This window comes from Platalea leucorodia, assembly GCF_965183815.1.
Source record: "Platalea leucorodia genome assembly, chromosome: 16".
NCBI classification, from domain to species: domain Eukaryota; kingdom Metazoa; phylum Chordata; class Aves; order Pelecaniformes; family Threskiornithidae; genus Platalea; species Platalea leucorodia.
The window spans coordinates 7,655,708-7,676,684 of record NC_138838.1 but is presented as its reverse complement, the minus strand read 5'-3'; the positions used below and the strand labels follow the sequence as shown (position 1 = coordinate 7,676,684).

Sequence of the window (20,977 nt, the reverse complement as noted above, 5' to 3'; positions counted from 1 at the left end):
GCAGTATGACAGAACGTTTTGCAAAAGATTTGTATTTATATGCATGGCTGTCAGTCCTAAATGTTGCTCCTCGTCCTTATAATAATTACACCGAATGCTCAGTGGAGATGTTTTCTAAATTGAAATAAATAGAATCAATACAGACTTGAGTTAACTGCACTATCACACTGCATGAATAAAACACACCAATGGATACTCTTGGCTAGTGTTCAACAGGGATTTGGTCATTGCTATTGCTATGCAAACTGCATTTTACATCGTGTGCTAGCAGTTTTAAAATCTCATTTCTGTCTAACTTTTATCTACTGTTGTTACCAGTAACTCCTAGGATTCCTCAAATAGGAAGAGCTGCATATTTACCTCTGTCACACAGCACAAAGGAAGAAAAAGAAAGATTTCAGAAAATAGATATGTACAGCTGTAAAACCGTAACACTGGATAGGAATCTAGGGGATAGACATTATATAAAATTACTCAACATATTTTTACGAGTTAACTTCAAATCATCTGCATTTCTTGTATGTATTTCTCCAACAACAGACTTTTTTCATGCTGCCTGATGAACTGCTACAGTAAAACAGACTCCTGGACCTTCATTTGGGTTTGCAGTTTATATATCCTTTAGAAGATCTCACAAAATGACTGCCACATTTCTAAACATGGCCACTTCCTTTATCACCCCAAACAGACAAAGGTTGTTTCAGTTCACTGCTAAGGCACTGAAGCTTGTACAGGTCTTGTCTGATTACAGAGAGCCTATAACGCCCTGAGGCTGTAGAGACTGTCAACACAGCTGTCCCTCTGTGCTAAGACAAATGTTCTGCTGGGCAGCCTCTGAATCAAAATGGAAACAAATCTCCTGAAATGGATTAGGGGTAAGGACAAGGACCGTAAATAGGCCAGGCAGCCAGGAAAGTTTATAAGGTATTATTAAAGGAGTTTCTATTGAGCTGTTAGAAACTACCTTGACCCTGGTGCTGTTTTACAAGTCTAAGTATTCTCAAGTATTTTATTTCTCTTGTCACCTGTTGCTAACAGAAGTATATCTGAATTAACATCTTCTGAGCCTGTCTTGCTTTAGCCACACAAGACCACACAGAATACATAAAAAGCTCGCAAAGAAGGGAGGTGCAGAGATCCGCACGCTAATGGCATAATTAGCTCTTGCAAGAAAAGCAAGTCTTGCTGCATCAGCACAGAGCGGCTCTCACCCTCATCCATCCAGCTGAGAGGCAGGGCTAATGCATCTGGGCACAGGGCTGTGCTAACGCAGCAGTTCTGCTCTGGGGACCCTCATGAGTGATCCCTGCACGGCAATGCACATACCCCTCCTTCTCATCTCGGGGAGGACAATCTGTTCAGAATTTCTCGCTGTCTCTGCTGAATAAGACATGAATAGAGAATGCTTTAATAAAAATGTGCCACTCCATCAAATCTTTCATTGAAAGATCTCCAAGTCTTCTCTAAACATGTGACCCAGCAGCCACCTTGTCCTCCCTTTGAGGTATAGCAGCCATTACGGACACAGTTGTATGGCGACAATGTGACATGGAGAGGACAGAAAATCCTGGAACCACTGCAGTCAATGGCAAAAATTCTGTTCCTTACTGGAGCTCTGCTTAGGAACTTGTCTCTCCTGCCACACTCAGCAGCAGAAGCAAACTGGAGCAATCCTGTCTCCCAGTCTTTGTAACCACTGAACAAGACTATCTCCTGAATTTAAATCCTGAGGGTTAAACATTCCCAAATAAATTACTGTTAATGCAGATCATTTTAAGGCCAAACTAGTCTGGGCTACATTGTTTAAACATTAAGTTCTGCAGGTTTACTTCTCTAATCGCTTTTTTTTTTTTTCTTTCTAATTAATTTTCTGGTCATCTGTGGCTTAGAAAATGATTGATTCAGTAGATATCTACTCCGACATCTGGGCTTTCTTTAAACAAAGTCACAAAAATGATGAATCTTCTCCTACATAATACTTTATTGCTTCCTATGTCCATGCTTTGGGTGTTTTAATCATAACTAGAGGCTCACACACTCACATCTCAGCATGTACAGTACACTGGATAAGCCAGAAAAACATTTGAAGTTGAAGGCTTGCCCAGACATCTAATATCTTACCACAAAAATCTGAAATTTTCCTTTGCTCTGAGTCACTGATAAAAAAATTTACTTCATGGAACATTTGGGGGGGGGGGGGGGGAGAAAAACAGCCACATAAATCAAGATCTCTGAAAGCATTGGCAGGGAGCATTTCCGTTCCTATGCCTTGTCTCTCTCAATTAGGCTGCTCAAATGGCCAGTGATTGTTTCTGACACTACAGCAGTGACTGCCTTACAGGCAAACCCAAACGACGACGCGGTAAGGGCCCAGGCAGCAATGATCCCTGGCGATGATGTGCTACTTTTCACTGACAGGAAAATTCACAAATGCTGGGATCGATCCAGCAGTACCTGAACAGCAAAATTCCTACCGACCTCTGCCTGCAGTGCAGGACAGGTTGATTTCAACCCACCCATTTTAAATAAGTGATTTAGTTATTTCTAAAACAACTCTATAGCTAAGCATAAAGTTTAATTTTTACAGTTTATTTTATTAACAAGCAGGGAGCGATGTATTTTTACCCACTAAATGCATTTTTATTCACGGCTTGTGCAATTTTGAGTTGAGATAGAAGCTGGAGCTCAAAGTCATTAAAACAATATTTTATAATTGTTTTCTAACAATTGGGTAAATTATATTAGAATTTCTAGAAATATATGGAAAAGCTTAGCAAAACATAGTATTAAAAACTATCAGATCTAGTAAACAAAGACAATAATAACTGTAGTTAAGGAGATAAAGCAGTTGTTTTGGGATCACACGTGCTCTTCAGGCATCTAAAAACTTAGTAGAATAGACTTTCACGTCTATTTTTATTCACAGACCACAAGAGGGAAAAAAGCTTTCTTCCTTCAGTTTTGAATGAGCTTCTCAACTCTGAATTACCTAGTTTCTGAATTAGGTAACATAAGACAACTAAAATGGAGTCATTGCTCACTCTAAAAAAGTCTAGTGCTTAGTCAGAGACCTCCATCAATTCAGTGGTTTTACTTTCTCTTAAATATTGGCAGGATAAAGCATACTGTCTGCCTCTAATTTCATGTAAGTTATCTTATTAGACTACTTGAAGCCTAGCTCTTAGTACAAATGGTCATAACTGCACATTAAATCACAATTTTTTTATTTTAAACCATAATAAAATATTAATAATCGCAATAAATTTTTATCCATCCTGCCCCAGCGGCTTTTGGTTTTGCAGTGGAAAATCAGGCTTGCCAGCTAATTAATTCTTATGATTGATTGTATTTATCATCATTGTCATAGATTTTTAAAGTCAGCAGGGACCACTGTGGTCATTAATCTCATACGACATGCTATGTAACAGCTCAACAGACCTCATCCAACACATCTCCTCCCCACATTGATCCTCCTGTATCACTATTAAGTCATCTCATGGATAAAACAAACAGTTCAAGCATCTTAAACATCCATTATGAGGCCCATTTTCCACATCTTTCATCATTCTGGTGACTGTTTCCCAAGTATTTTCCAAATGTCAACATCCTTTTGGAAATGTAGACTTTATACCAAGATACTGAGCTAGAACAAGACTCCCAAATGATATGTGAAGAGGCAATAACATCTCCTTACTCCTATCTGTTATTCCCTTGCTCACATAGTCCCATTCACATTCTGTGTGCTAGCTACGGCACTGGGAGCTGGTGTTTAACTGGCTCTCCGCGGTTATGCCCTAAGAGCTTCTTAGTGTCACTTCATACAGTCAGCTTGTAAGCGTGCCCGAGAGTTTCATCTGGGAAATACTTCAATGACGCATTTTTAACAAAGAATGACTGACTTCGTATTTGACTGTAAATGGCTATATACATTTGTCGATATAGCCACTTTCCCATAATAGTTTTTGCTGTTTATAATGCACTAGGTTGCTAATAGGTTCCCACTTTCAAAAACTGGGAAATACATATGCATAGGTGAAGAGATTTGCTCAAGTGACACGGTGCAGTATTCATTGAGCTACGCTGAGCTTAAAGGAATCTTGGCTCTCATTTCCACGTTCAGGTTACTGAATACGCTGCCTCAAACAAATGAGTGTGTAATAATCACTTCAACCCCTTCATCTGCAGATGAAGAAGAGGAAACAGCACGAAGATGCAGCATCAGCAAATGGGACTGATACCTACTGCAGCCATGATGTTCATTTTACTGGTACAATAAAGAACTGACACCCTCGCGGTTGCCCTCAGGTTCTGCTGAGAGGGCAAAAAGAGGCATTGGTCATTACCTTTCCACTACTAAACCGAAGCATGTGAACTCACTCATATGGATTCAGTATTTGCCCTTGAACTACTGTGGGCTGCATTTGGCACTCTGCTTTTAGATCAATATATAACCCAGGCGTAATCTTATCTGGCAGGAACAGGGATATTGGGGGGAGGGGGAGGAACACAGCCTCTAGAGGTGAGGAGAGCAGCTCTTCTAAATGTTAATAGGTTAAGAATAGAAAGGTCAAATGCCTGCCTTATCAGAAGGCCCCATGTGCAAACAGGCACCAAGCCGGGTGCAGCAATCAGAGCACAAGCTGGGTATAAATGTCAAGAGTTAGTTACTGTAGCTGTAAACACCAAAAGCAGAATGGTGGAACTGGGAAATCTCCCAAGACACTTCTGGTTAATACAGGTCACTGGGAAAGTCCAACCGTCAAGACTGGCCAGAGATTACTCGAGTATTATAGCTGCTGTGGAGCCAGAGATCACTTGTGAGCTGTGTGAAGGCCCCAGCAAGCGTACTATGGAAGGATACTGCGAGTGTCAACAGAATGAACCACTGTAGGAGGGGGCATTGAACATTTTGTGTATCAAACACCCTGTGCTGGCAGAGCACTGCTCCAGATTGCTCTTGCAAGAGCATATCCGTGCTCCTGGAATAAGGATATATGAGGATGGAAAGAAAAAGTCCTTCCTTACCTCCTTGTAGATACCAAGAGCACTAAACGTAGCAGGAGTTGTATGAGGACTCTGTACAGAGGGTCTTCAACTCAGCTCTACGCTACCTCTTTGAGCATAATGCATAAAGGATTGGGATGGAATAAGAGATGAGGCAGCATAGGAAAAAATAAATCTCCCTTAAATACTAATACATTTTTAGGCCTTTTCTAATTAATCTTCTTATTGGCATCAAGGAAAGAGGCCAAAAGTTGTATCACATTGGACACTAACCTTCTTGCAAATACAAGCAATCAATTTGAAGCAACAACAAAGTGTACCAACACGTACTGGTGTGTAAAGTTACTCCGTTGTGAGTAACAGTGCGTGGGAACTATGTCTGCTGTTCACCAGTGCTTTCAGTCTGGCACCTTTTGCCTGCAATAAGTTGTCAATAAAATTAATTAATCAACCGATGGCCATTCTCAGAAAAGATCGGCAGTGAGCAGCCATGTTTGAGAAGATGGCTGTTCCCTCTCTCCTGGTACAGGGGTTACCCCAGGAGATGGCTACCTGGCTTTGGGAAACAGATACAGGGTAGCTACCTGGCATGGTTCCCTCCTTACTGCAGAACAGAGCACCATTCTTAATGTCAGCCTGCTCCCAGCTGTAAACAACTAGCAACGGATAGGGTTAATTACCGTTTAAAACACTAAGAAGGAATAATAACTACAAATAAAGCAAGACTAAATATATTTTATCCCACAAAAGGGATAAACAGGGTTTGCGCTCATATCTCAGAGATCATATTCTAACCATTAAATAGCTACTTTAATTGGTAAAGACAGGGTTACATTTAAAAACAAAAAAGAAATGCACTCATATGAAGTCATTGCTCTCTGAAAGACGATTTTAGTTTAGTGCCTTCATGTTTGTTCCACAAAGTGACGACTCTGCAGTTAACTGGACTGGCCTCTAACCCCAGCCATAGGGGAGAACATCATAACCTACTTAAATTTGCAGGCTGCATCCTTTATGCAGCAGAGCTCCCAAATGGGCACAAATGGCTTATTTCGTACACCAGCATTACTCGGCATCTGTTTATCCCACAGTCTTCTGCAAGCATCTGTTCATTTGCTGACATACATGCACGGCTCTTCTACATTACCAACCTCATTTTCAGTCTAGAAACTCTAGAGTTCATTCATTCATTTGAAAGAGCACAAATATACAGCAGCAGACATTTTTCATACACATGGCATTACTGAGTGCTATTAACAGTTGCTGTTTCAACCCAGAAGCTACTGTATTTTCAGTGACAGCTCTGATATGCTAATGATTTGTGATGTTTTCTGGACTCTCTTGGGGAAGAAAAAGCCTTTATAAAACTGTAGGATTTTACCCCTTTTATTCACAGCGAGAATGACCGAACTTATTTATCCTATGAGTCACATCCCAAAAGCTTCACCTGGCTGACAGCCTCAAGAAATATAATATACATTCTGGAGAGCCACTACAGGAGAGAGAGTGAGTCTTTTCCATCTCTCATTTCTTGAGCTAAGAGTTTAATCCCACTTAGTTCAATTTAGGGAATAAGGAATACAACCCAAGCCAACATAGTGACATTTTCTGAGTTGCTACGAATTTGAATAAAATAATTCGTCATCCCCGAATGAAGCTATGGAGATTCTCCCACAACCCCTTCTGTTTTCGTTATGTAGAAGGTAATTTTCAAAATGCTGCCTCAGCTCGGATGTTTATTGTTTGTACGTGTCTGCCCGCTACAAGTCCTCTCTATGCCTCTCACTCTGACATGCGCTGTCATTTTCTTGGCTCAGCCACAGATGCCAACAGTGTAAGAGCACAAGGGTATTACATAAATACCAACTTTCTTCATCACTGTTCATATTTCAAAAGATTATATGAGCACATTTATTGCAGCTGAGTCTGTTTAAAGAGTCAAAGGCATTGGACAACTAAAATGTACAGCCTAACATGACATTAAAGCGAGTTCGGGAGAGACTGTATGCAATTTTCTGACCTGTATTATTTCTATGCTGTCATCATTTTGAGGCATTTGATATCCTGCTCTTTGGTTTAAACCCTAGAATGGCATTTGAATTTTTACCATAATAAACTTTCTCAACAGACCTTGCATTTTCATTATTCTGTCCATGTAAGCCACAAGGATATTTTTCCTCCCTAAATGTCCAATCTGCAGGGAATGGTTGTGAAACTCCATTATTTCCAGGAATTGCTGGCAACCTACTGCTGTCTGATCTTCTCAGTACTGCCTGTATTTTCCTTGTTCAGCTTTAAAAGCCAAACTTGGTTTGCAAAAATGTCTGGGTTTCTCGATGCCAGAACTGAATAAAAACTAGAACAGGACAAAATTAGATGATTTTATTATGCTGAAGAGCCATTAACTCACATTAAAGTCTGTAAAACAACAAGAGTATAAAACTGGAAATAGATGCTCAGCCTTAAATCCTATTACTCAGAAATTTTCCTAGACATTACCAATAGTCTTTCTAAGCTCCATCACCCTTACCTGATCCCTACAATCAAAACAAAGTAGGGGGTTTTTTAAGTTATATGTACTTGGATTTTCATTATTCAGTAAAGTCAAAATAATCTATAAAGAAAGGCAGCCTGAATTCTCCAACATGTGTGATGTCTGCCACAATTTGGTCTTCAAAAGGCAGAGGTAAAGAATACAGACATCTGTTCTCAGTTGCGCAGGAAAAGAATACGCTCCAGGCTATATGGTCAAGAAAGCTGGAAGATGTGAAAAAGATTCTGGATTATTCAAATCTTTTATCAGTCATGATGGTCCAAAAGTTATAATGGAAAACTCCCTATCTATAGGTTATCTGCAGGACCACACTGTGATCTCAGCCACACAGGGCAGTAGCTTCAGAGAAAGCAAGGGAATTAGTCCGAATTTACTTTGGCAGGAACAAGATCAGAATCTGACCACATCCAAACAAAAACCAAACAATGCTACAGACTATAAGAACAATCATCAGTAGATGAGGTGTAAAAACAACGATCTCTGTGATTCTGATGCGCTTCAGTGACTAAGATTCTAGCCCTATTGTTCCTCCTCTCCAAAATATCCTGGACTTCATTCTGTGTTCCTGAGGCACTCCTGACAGACAGCTCTAAAAACGTATCTAACAAACTCACAACTGCCTGAGCTTCTTCAGCTAAATATTCTCTTGCATTCAATTTGGGAAAGCCATAATGTATGGAGCGATGTCTGAGGCCTGCTTTCTGGGAAGAGGAAATCGACCATACAGAATGTCAACTGAGTTCATTCCTAAATGCAAACCACATTGGGCTGTCGAGCACGATAATAAAAACCTGCTGACCTAGTTTCCTGCAGAACAAAATCCTCTGTCTTCCCTCCTCCCCTGCCAAACCTAAATCAGATCTCCTTCTTTGGAGAAAGAAATTAACCCTTTGACTAGCAAGGAAAACTTTAATAATGATCCTTAACACTATACAGCATTTCACACCCTGAGAATAGTATGTAAACAGTAATTGGTGCATCCCCACAGCTCTGCAAAAAGGCAGGATTATTAGAGGATGAAAGTAAAACACAGAGAAGGTCAGAGACCTTAGCAGAGTTCAGCAGAGAATGTAAAATTCCTCTTCCTTCAAAAGGATTTTGAAGGGTGAAGCTCCATGCTCTTAACTACTTTGCTCGGTAACCCTTCTACATTTGTTCTATGCAAATATAAAACCTTCATTCATGATGTGGCAAAAAAATAACAGGGCAGCTCAGCTTTTTGAAAAACTACATCAAACCACTCAAGAAAGGACTATTGTTCTTCCCAAATTTTGCAATGTCAACTTGCAAGTCCAATTCTGGTAGATGAGAGCTGATTGTATTTGCTTCAAGTGTTTGGCGAAAGCATTCACTTTTAATGGCTTCACTTCCTCAGTGATACAATGTTTTATTGGAAGGGATGCCTGGGGGAACTTCAGAATGGACACAGAATGCAAAAATAACAGGGCATGTCACAACAAACTCAGCCAAGAAAATACAAATGGGAATTCTCTTGCTGTAGGATGCTGCCAAAGGCGGCCCTGGATCATGCTGCTGCAGAGCAGCACCCCACTGCAGTCAGCTAGAAGCGTTTGGGGAGCCTCAGATTCTGGACTGCTGAGAAGACCTTTGCTGGTCCACACTGATACAGTCAACTGGAGGAGCTTTCAATTGTCTGTCAAATAGGGTTTTATTAATGGAAAAAGTGGAGATAAATGCAGCTTTACAAGCAGTCTTTTACAATGAGCTGGCCAAAGTGCAACCTGCAAGTGAAATTGCTAACGGAGCTCTGTACTGCAGCCAGACCTTTCACCATCGTTATGAGAAAGAAGACATATATATATATACAGTTTCATCATGCATTGTTCCCTGACGAACTGAGATAGCTTTGCCTACATCCAGTCAGTACCCCAGGACCTGAAACCTCTCCATCACCACACGCTCCTCTGGCATCTGTCTCACAAGGTGCAGCACCCAAGTTCCTGACAAGCTACCAAAAAGAAACCTTTGTAATGCAATGTTTGAGAGCCTCTGCTACACAAAGCAGCCTAGTTTACTAACACACCATTGGAGAAAAGACTGAAACAGGAAAGTGATAACTAATAGGCATGCTAGCAGTACCATTTTACCTGTGAAGAAGCTACTGTCTTTGTCACTTTGTCGATCTGCAGGGATGCTGTTAAGAAGTACAGGCTTACAGAGCAAAGACAGCACTTAACAGAGTGTACCCTTCAGGGAGTTTGAAAGTGAAGAGCAAGGAACCTGGATTAGATAGCTCTGCAAAGGTTGTCATAATTATGTCTATTCTCTGGATGCTGCATCTTTGCAGGTAAACTCCACAAAAGCTTCTGCTCCAACTTTGAAATGAGGAAGACAAAAGTCTGAGTTCTCACAGACTTATTACTAACATTGGTCAGAGTTAGAAATGTGATGATGGAAAAAAAGCATCTTATTCACCATATCTGGTCCCTGAGGAGTTATGAGTCGTATATGCTTATTTTATTGACACAAACAAGTTTTAACTTCTATTGTCTTGCAGAGGAAGAGCAGGCTGAATTCAATTCTGGCTCACACATCATCTGCAATTCTAGCCAAATCCCAGCCACACAACTTTTATTACTGGGAGGATGTCAGAGTCAAAAGACACAGCTGGATATTCAGATCCCAGACTGAGTTTTGCTGTGCTGGCAGTGAGACAAACCAGCTTTTGATTTGTATGTAAACAGAGCCAATCTGAACTGGAAGGTCATTAAGAGAAAACACATTTTACACAACATCCATTGTACAGTTGCTTTTTCAACTTTCCCCATACTAACATTTTTTTAAACAAGACTTTGTCTTCTCTTGTTGACTGTTTCAATGACAATTTCTGGTCCTACTGAAGTCAACAGCCAGCCTCCCACTGATTTTGGTGGGACCAGAAGGTGGCTCTGAGGAAAGAAAGAAATTAAGACGTCCAAGATTCTACAGCTCCAGTTCTACCACTTATGTGGAAGAATTGGGTTGATATAGACCCAAAACATATGTTGTATAAAAACACAGAATTTGTAAGTTTATATCCTCACAAAAATTCCACTGAGCCTTTACAGTGTCTGCAGTCCAAACATTGCTATTCCTATGAAATATAAAATACTCCAATCAACATGAAAGTAACATCTCCATTTATTACTCAGGAGTGACATCCACAAAGCAAATCTTTTTTTTTTTCCCTATCGTATCCTGACATTGTCTTTTTATATAAAAAAGCCAGAAAGGTCCTCACTGAATGCCCTGCAATTATTTTTAGGGAGAGGTGAAATTCTCGGGAATTTCCATCACCCCATGGCCCTGTTCCAAAGGCCCCAAGGACACCCTACTTCGGCAGCTCATCAGCTCAACCCTTTGAGTCTGCCATAGAAGGGAATGCTTCCCTCTCATCCCTCAGGCACTGTAGGCATTGCTTCCTATGTTCTCTTACTAGCTGCCAGCATAGGAGATGCCTTCTGACTTCAATGGGAATTTTGAAAACAAACTCAAGAAATGAGAATTATATTGCTGGCATTCAGCAAGACAGCATATCATGGCATTTAAAGTGATCCGACGACAGCCTTTAACACTATGCCTTGTAATTGGAAACATTCTGTCCTTAATAAGCCTAATAAGAGCCTTGCTCCCAAGGCTCAGATATTGGTTATTCCATAAATTTTCTAGTGACTGTCTGAACTAGCCAAGTTAGATGAAGGGAACAGGAATAAACCAACAACTGGTTTTAATGTCATGAGGCCCCTGGACACACTGAAACTTCTTGTCCCCAAGAGACTGAGGCAACTTGAGGGAAGTTACTGCAATTACCTTCAACTAAAGTGTGAGTACAGATAGACACTAACTGCAGGAGCTACCTAGTACAGCTAGGATCCTGACCTTTAGGAAAAACAGGAATTGATGTAATTGCACTTCTCTAGAATCTGAATCCCAAGCAGGAGTTTGACCAAGAGTGGCTGCAAATCCCCCTCCTCTGTTTTCCAGCACAGTAATTACCTGACGTGCAGAAAATGCAAGTCCATTGCAGATGCAAGTGGATGATGTTTCCAAATCATGTCGTAGCCTCAGATCTCACAGCTTTATTTTAACTGAGGCACTCAACATTTTGTACTGTAGCTACAATTAAAATAAGATTATGAGAACACACAAAGAAACCACACAGTTCTTGTGAACAAGGCGTTAACGCCCAATCCATTATTGTGAGAAGGCTTTTAAGAGTGTTCCCAGTAGAAATAGGAATATATTTTCCCTGAGTAAGCTGGGAGGAATGCAGAGATTCAAAAGCTTAAGCTGAATCCATGCTAGATTTTTTTCTGTTTGTTCCTCTGATTAACTTACTGTAACTATTTGGTGTAACTGTTACTCTTTAAGGAAAAGAGTTGACCATTTTCTCTTCTCTGATAAAAGACCGCAGTCTGCCTATCACTAACAGCAAGGTGTTTGCAGCTGCAGGTTAAGATGAGTGACTAACAGAGATGTTGCTGGGCTATCAAAGCAGGGAACCTTGCGGGGTCAAAGGGGAAACGCCTGTCATTCTCCATTAGTTCCTCAGGGTGTCTGTTGGCAAAACACACTGTATTGTTCCACCATGTAACTGGCAAAATAAATAGGTTGTTATAGTTTGTCATGTTCAAAAGGGGACTCTTGGGTATAACTGTTGAAAATAACTTTAATCTAATGACTGTATCTTTCTATGTCGGTAGCTTACTAGTATCATGAAGAAAGTCCACTCAAAATGTTTTAATATGAAATACTGAATTTTATACTGGAAACTAGCAAACCCAAAGACACTTCATTCTGCATGGACACAAGTGGTCTAGTTACAGAATCGCTCCAGTCAGCATATCTGTGTTACCAGGAGACGGCAAAGCTGGGACACGAACCACCCACAAATTCAGGATGGGTCACTGAAGCTTTCCTTGCTCCAAAGAAGATGCCTGTCTTTAACATATGTGGGGGACTTTTAAAAGCCATTAATAAAAGAATAGTAAAAGGCATTTCTGAAGGTATGACCTAAGAAAGAACAAAAAAAATATGACTTCTAGTGGATTTCCCTGTTTTAGCGCATTTCCCTGTCTTCAGCCCTAGCCAGTTTTCCCAGACTCCTGAAACACAGCTATTATGCACAGCCTTACTTCTTTTCTTTCTATTAGCTTACTAGTGCTGATGTTTTTTAAGTTGACTCAAACTTGCATCAGCTTTGGGGGGTGGCTGGGATCCCTGTTCTCATATTTTATGTTTTGAGATCAGTATTTCATGTTTTTTTTTCTGCTAAAATAATCTTGAGCATTAAAAGTATAAATCTCAATGCTTAGTATTTTGATTTGATTTCCATAAAGACATTTTGTCCTTTAGCAGTACTCCTTCACTTCCTCCTGCATTTATTCAGAGCCCTTGGCTTCTCTGGCCGGACTCTTGCTCTTAATCAAACCCTGCTGTGACTTCACTGACGTGGTTTGACAGGTCTCTGTTGACATCCGAGGGAGAATCCTTGAATGTTTTGAAATGGGCCATTGCTCATTGCTCTACAGAGGTAATCTGGGGGACATGCCCCTTTAGCACTGAAAGGATCATTTTCCCTTTCACCACAGACCCTTCCCCCTTTTTCTACAGCAAGGGAATTAATTATGCTAGAAAGCTGAGAAAGGACCTGGTTCACAGAAGTCCCAGGGAAGCAAAAGGGCAGATTTCCTTGTTGAGGAAAATATCTAACTTAGGACAAAATAGCTAAACCTAACTTACTGCAATACAAGCCTTTGTTTCAGAAAGCAGCTTTCCTGAAGGGTAGAGAGTCATCTCAATCCCCAGAAGAATTTCCTCTTAAATTATTGCATAGCGCAACACATAAAAGCAGAAGCTGGAAGGCAGACTTTGATATAAGCCTTTTTATGAAGTGTTCTGTTGTCCCAAAATATCAGCATGAGCTGCCATGTGGTAAGCATTTTGGAAAAATTATCTGTTTGTTTAGAAATGTAAATTAAAATAGGTGGCCAAATATTTTATTGTCTTCTCACAAAGAAAATTTAAATTTCAAGAATTACACTAAGCGGGAGTGAAATTTGGCTACAGTGATTACATAAACAGCAAGATACCCACCTGACTGACAAAGGCTTCATGTCTTCTTGCAATGGTAAAGCGTGTTAGTATTCAGGATGATTACGAGTATGTTTGACTGATTCAAAAGATGTAGGTTGATTTCCCTGTAATACACACTGAATGTGCGACCAATTTACATGTAAGATTTTCTGGTCCCACAGATGCCATTCTTAATTAAAGAAAATTCTGCAAAAAATAAAGACCTCTACAGTGTTTCTGGGATAAGTAAGATGAAGATAATCCCATCACTCACTACTGAAATATGCAGCTCTTCTAGAATAAAGCATGGCAGCAATTTTAATCAGCACGTAGATCAGCTCTTTAGAATTAGCAATAAAATAAAACGTCAAACTATAATACCACGAGGAACTTAGGAAGAGAGAATGTAACTAATTACCACAATTATTTCAGCAGAATTAAAACTATTAAATACTGATCACAAAATATGAAATATAAGAACAGGGAAAGGAGAAACATTGGGGAATAAAATCACCTTTCTGATCAGAAACACATAAGTAAGACAAACACATTTTTAAAAAATCCCATTCAGCAAGATGACACAGGTTTGCAAATGAGTGAGCCAGAAACTGGTACAAAATCACTGATAGCTTTGCCACCAGACTTCACCGAGGCCAGGATTTTATCTCTGCACTTCTCCTGGTGCCCCCAGTTTTCAGGCAAGCTTTCTTAAGTGCAGTACATATTCTTACTATATAGTTTGCATCTTCAGCTCTCATGCGCTTAGCACCCTGCCTTCGAATCAATAAAGCCATCAATGAACCACCCAAATACAGTAAAACCGAACTGGATCAATGGGATATACCTCTTAACTGTCTATATATATGCTTCTAAATTCTAATTAAAAGGTTCAAATTTCCAGCTACTTATTTAATTCTCTGAAGGGTCTGAATGTTTTTATATCTTTCTGATCATCACTGTCAGACACACACCCAATTTATTTAAGAATATATTTTCCCATGACCTTACAGACTCACTTCTCTGACATGGGAAGTTTGTTAGAAATTAAACACGAGGAAGTGCAATAAAGCCTATTTACCTTGTAGGGGGGAAAAACCAAGCTCAACAGCAAAGAATTATTATATGAAAAAAAAAAAAAAAGAATTTGAGCCTCTCTGCAGCCTCATAAAAAACTTGCAGACAGCTTGTCATTCTGCATGGGCAGATGTCCTCTCTGCTGTGCATTGTCTAATCAAAGCCCTTTTGGACTTAAGTGAAATAATAATAATAAAAAAGTGAATGGAGCACAATTTCCATGGAAACTTGGAAACAGATGTAACATTATTTGCAGTAAGCCTTTGTACTGTGAATGGAAAATTTTCTAGTTTACACAAATCTCAGCTATTATTTTCTTTGCAGTGCAAACTTGGGCCAAATATTTTCTGTCATATTAAAGATGCAAACAGTCAGTTTTACTTTCTGTCCAGTACAACCATGCACAAAAGCTTCAGAAGCTACAGTAAAATGCTTGATATTTATCTTTCTGTGAAGCCAAAACAGATATTAGAAAAAAAGAATAATTTGGGCTTCCTTTATGCTTGTTCTCTTCAGAAATTTAAAACAGCTTAGAAAACACCTCCTGTTTATGTGTAATGTTACAGACTAGTAGACAGCCAGAGCATTGGCAGATGTGCTCAACGTTAATGGGAGCTTAACTAACTCTTAATATTAGATCAATTAAATACTAACTCATAGTTTTCCATATACCATGAGAGAGAGCTTTCTAGCTCAGGAGCATGTATTCACAGATTAATTACTTACAGATAGCTTTCTCAGCTCTAAGTAAATTCCCGACAAAGTACACTTACAAGTCCAAAACCATGGCAATGACTTGTGACCGGATAACTATTTTTGGAGACAAGAGCACCTTCATCTCACTATGTTCTCAAGACCAGACAGATCAACAACCAAGAAAACGTGTAGCACTGCCACATCAAAGAACAGCACCCAAAGCAGCTCTTACACGAACATTTTTTCTCTTCACATTGCTACTGAAGCATTCTTTTCTGCATATTCTAAAGACAAGGGAAGAGAAACCATCTCTGTGTTTTATGATAATGCAGGACTCGCTTTTTACTTGTTTACAAGCTCTCCTTTTGCTAAGCTGAACCTTGTCTTTGCCACACATCTCGAGTGCAAATCAGTAACTCAGACTTGTTCTTCTCAAGGGAGGAAGTTCTGCCCTGCTCTGCAAGTTCTCGTGTCCTTTAAGTGGATCATTTGCCCATACATCACCACAGCAATTTAAACTTTAAGCTAAATCTGGCAGCAAAGTCTAACACATGCCTAAAGAACAACAGAACTTTTGGTGAAAATGCATGTCCCTTTTTGTTTGCAGTGCAGCCAAATGCTTTATAAATTAGATCCTTCTGCCACCACAAGAATCTAGGTAAATTAGCATCTGATTTACCTACTATTTTAGACGTATCATTGTAGCAGATTTGTCAGCTGAGTTAGTCTGTGTTTGCATTAAAGGTATCCATACCACTCATATTTTAGCTATGCCTGTTTTACCTTCACTGCAGATCTGTACAACTATACCAGTCTTTGTGAAAATTTAGCTGGTATCATGGCACAGTAGATAAATTATCTCTCATCTTTACAGCTACAAAAAGTCCATTGTTGCAGCACGTAAGACGATAAAAATGTACCAAAAGCACAGAATTTACATTACCATTTATATCATTAACGAAGTGAATTTTATCTTACTTGAGTTTCAGACCCCACTCTCCTGCTACTCCTCCCTCACTCAGCAGCAGGAATAATTGTCACAGTACAGAAATTAACTTTAAACAATACAAGTCCTAGTTCTGAGCTGGGCTGCTCCAAGTATTAAGCCTAGTGTGGGAATGGTAACAAAAGCAGACTGTAAAATTTTTCTCTCTTAAAAGCAGCTGTTCAGTTGGTGTAGTGTTGGAGCTATGATAATTACATGACAGCTCAGGGGACACCTCTGCGAATTTGGTGCCTGGCCTGTACTTTTCACAAGTAGGAAGAATCCAGTGCTTTAATTGAAAATAGTCTGGAAAAGGCTGTCTGCATGACCATCTGTTCACCTACAGTGAGTGGGTGCTGCATGGTAATGCATGCCCCTTTCCACTCCCGGACCTGCCCTCTGCAGCAAAGAACTTTTCTGCGGGAGATTGATGTGGACCTCCAATCTCCAGGGCTGAAATGTGGGTACAGTTTGGGACCATATTTGTGCAGAAGACTTGAGTTGTCTTTAACTGAGGTAACAAACAGTAACAACATCAAACACCCGCTGAAGAATCAGTGCAAAGCAGTTGTCTGATAGCGACTGAACTGGTCCTGCCCTAGGAATCCTGGCTATACTTGAGAGAGTCATGTTTAAGACAAGGAACTACTTAATAAGGAATTGGTCTTTAACACAGATTTCATCATAGGCTGACTGACTGAAGCTTTCTCTTTACAAGTTCACACACAATTCAAAATGTCACGTTGATTTTATACCTGCCTGGCCAAGTGAGATTACAGAGCAAGTCAATCACCTTGCTTTTCAGATGTATTTCCCCTTTTACATCTTGAAAATTCTACTCACTCACTTGTAGATCATGCAAAGAAAGAGGAAGCAGCATGACTCAGCTCCACACTACAATGGCTGGAGCAGATCCAGACCTAGCAATCCTTTGGGCTTTCCTTACCAAAATACAAGTCTGCAGCTTGGATAATGTAAAAGCATCCAGTGTTTGTATAAGAAATGTTAGATGGGCAGCATGCCAGCTGCAGTCCCTAAGCAATGTGCTAGTTCTTTATATTGATGGAAAATTATCTTCTGAAGGGTTAGGAAGGGAACAAAAAAAGCCAAAGGGCTCTGATCTTAAACAGTGCCTACGGAAGACAAAATGCTAGAGGAACAGCCTCCTGAACTGTATTCTGTAGACATGCATTTACACGGAAATCTAGCGGCAAATAACTTACTAATTTAGCAAGTTTCACATCATGCCATATTGGCAAATATTTTAGTATAATCTGTAAATTACAGAAGTCATAACAGAGGCATAGGAAAGCTACTGACCTTAAGGCATCCAGGAATTTTGAGCAAGTTTCAAGAACCCTGAGTCCCAGTGCTTTGTCTAAACCATTGTAAAATAGTACTCTAAAAATTAACTACTCCAAAAATTCAGTGTCATCTAGAAATTATTCCTGATCCTCTACCATTTTGCTAACAGCTGATCCACAGATGTTTTTCATAAAGAGCATCCACATGGTGAGCTATTGCAGAGTAAATAATGCACTGCAAACACACTTAACTTCACTGTGTAAACAAGCTCTGAGCAAAATTCAGCAAGAACTTCACTTCAGTTCACTCCCTGAACACACAACAAAGTTAGACGATTTGATGGTTATCTCACAGCAATCTAACCTCAGAGATAAAGACCTCAAATCTAAACCTGTTTCTTAGAACAATGTTGTACATTCTAGTCCATGCCCAGAAGCTCTGGGCAATGGGATTGATCTGTCTTTTCAGGCACTGCGTTCACCAGGGGAAATCACGTATCAGTCATTACTTACATAAATATGTGTCATACTAGTAAAGAAAGTAATAGAGAGGCATGATCCAAGCTATTTCTCTGAAACGGCCCTCACCTTCCTGCAGCGCAAACCAAAGTATTACTTGCAAAAAGCAGTCCTCTGGACTGTGTACGCTGGGGGATGACTGAGCAGTGTTGGGAAACTTGCATCACATACGAACCAACCTCACATTGCGTTAGAGGATGAAAGGCCAGTAGGCCTCTGGGCTCTGCGTTAATTTCAAAAGATGGTTCATTGAGCAGACTTTATGCTTAGCAAAGCTTAGCAGCTTTTTTCCTTATCCCTCCCCAAAATGTTTTGGGCATTGTCATACAATTGTACTACAAAACTTGAAGTTATCCAAAACCAGTTCATGAGAAGTGAACGGAAACATCTCTTTTCATTCCAAAGGAAAAACAACTCCTATGCTGTTTTCCTAAGTGAGCTGAAAACTTGGAGAGAAACCTAAAGCTAAAAAAAGCAAGGAACTCAAGAAGATTCATATTCTGGACTGTGGTTTCTGTTGCCTTAGCTTAAGGGAAAATATGTTCATGGGAAAAAGGCCTGCCTGGAGCCAGATTTTTTTCAACTCTGACTTTTGTAGTTGGCATGGCTTTAAATCAATATGTTACTATTAAAGTCATTTCTTCATAAACAAAAATATTCTTTATGGATTGTATGATAGTTGTTTACAATTGAAACAACCACTTGTACCATGTTTCCTAGCAATCAGTATCTAGTTCAGCAACTATCAATCCCAGATAGACAGTGATCGGGCAATTTAAGAGGCCTTTACGATGTTAGTTCTGAGTTTCACTGATTCAAAGTTTTAAATCACCTTCCCAGAAGAGAGTTCTGAATTATTCCCAAAACAAAGTGTCAGCTTTATCACCTACCTTTGTGTCTACACACAACTAAAGAAAACAACATCGCACCTTAGAAAAACAGAAATCTTGCATGGCTGAATTTGAAAGAATCTTACTGTCATGTTATTATGGACTACCTTTAATACTGCAATTCACTTTTGTCTTTAACCAGGACTAAAGCAGATTGTAAATATAATAGAATTCCACACTAACCCTGTAAAGACTAGCCTACAGACAAACCTGCCACAAGCAATTCAGAGAATTGGTAATTGTATAACACTGCAACAAGTGTAACAAAATGTGATCATGCTGCCCAAACACACTGTGCCAGACCCCAACAAGTATGGCTATCATTATTCTAAATGCTGTATCAACAGAGCTTAACCTAGGGGTTACGATTATAAACCCATTATAAACTTCAATTGTCTTCTGCATTAATTAGATTTATGTTAAGAGTTAACAAACATATCTAATATGGGCTTTTTTTGAGATTCCTGAAGACTTTTCAGAATGACACAGTATGCTTTCACTGAACTTTAAAGTGAAATTCATCCCCTATTTAAAAACTGCAATGAAATTATGTTATAAATGAAAACTGGTTACCTGTGATCAATGACTGTTACATCGGAAGCAGGAATCCCCAGAAGAAAACAACTCTGTTCCAGTTCTTTCTTACGAATCTCTCCTTGATTGTAGTAATTTCCTGAAAATATCAAACACAGCAACACTGTCTAACTTAGTTTAGGTTAGCTTGGAATTAATTCCTCTTTTCTTTCTCAAAGCACTAAGCGTGAGCATCACACATTACATAAAAGGGCGTCATTTGAGGAACAGATCCATTGCAGGGGACAAACTCCATAGCTTTTGCCTGAGCAACACCTGGCTTAGCTCAGGGTAAAAAGCTGAGGCAAAGTTCTGCCCACCTTGACTGCATTCCTCATGTTTACGCACTGAGTGTGGTTTGCAGCCGTTCATGAGCTTATTTGGCAAGGACATCAGAAATTGCCAGGTCTAATCAGATCAGTGGTCCAAACAGTCCAGTATCCCCATCCTAAGAGTGGCCAAAGTTAAGTGCTTCTGCGAAAGACACAGGAGATCTTCCAAACAACAATTCTGGAATAGCCTGCTTGGCAAATTGCTTCCAACCACCTGTTTGATTAGCAAATGTCTTATTCCTTGAAGCTCTTCTGAGTTTTTTGTTTGGGCTTTTGGGGTTTTTTTTGGTATAGGCCTAATCCACTTCTGAATATTGTTAAATTTTTAGCAAGATTTAACGTCTCTTTTAGTGAATTCCGTAGGCTGACCATGCTTTGCGGAGGAAAAAAAAAGTGTCTTCTAATATGCATATACATGAACTAACTGCTTACAGTTTTCTGAATGGAAGTCACCAATATACTACAAAACAATTGAGCAAGATCTGTTCATAAACACAGGAGAAATTGCCTTTCCAGTGAGGTGACTGAAAGTTGTTACCACTGGCAAACTTCCAGGTTGTCCCTGTGAAAGAGGTTAGTGGGATCTTAGTCCACTTTTTTAAAAACAAGTGTTCACAACAAATCAGTAATAATTAATCTCCTTAGGAAGGGCCAAAGAGCTACTCCTCCTTCGCCATTAGACATGCTGCTGTGAACTCCTTCCTGTACTCGTAACAGCATAGGCCCACAGAGCCAAGCTGAACAGCAAGTCCAAAGTACGTGGAACAGAATTGTTGAGATAACACATGGAAAGCCTGTCCCACGGGGTATTCTTTAAGTGATTAAAGCTTATAGTATATTCTGGGCCACTTCTAATGAGCAGTAATTGTCATATAACACTAGGACACTGCAATAGAATACAGTGATGGAACTAAAAGGATTTGAAGAAATGAGGAATTCCATCATAACAATATCTGTTTTGAGACAAAGAT

The 20,977-nt window shown here is 39.7% G+C and overlaps 1 protein-coding gene across 5 annotated transcripts in view; it reads right to left on the bottom strand.

Annotated features, from left to right (window-relative positions):
* PIGL (phosphatidylinositol glycan anchor biosynthesis class L) overlaps positions 1-20,977 on the bottom strand; it is a gene marked incomplete at its 5' end in the record, with an annotated part of 70,398 nt that overhangs the window by 45,461 nt on the left and 3,960 nt on the right. For all 5 annotated transcript variants that reach the window (XM_082328626.1, XM_082328628.1, XM_082328629.1 and 2 more), the window contains one exon: positions 19,675-19,774. In XM_082328626.1, the coding sequence (XP_082184752.1) occupies positions 19,675-19,774 (100 nt within the window). The remainder of the gene's footprint in view (positions 1-19,674; positions 19,775-20,977) is intronic.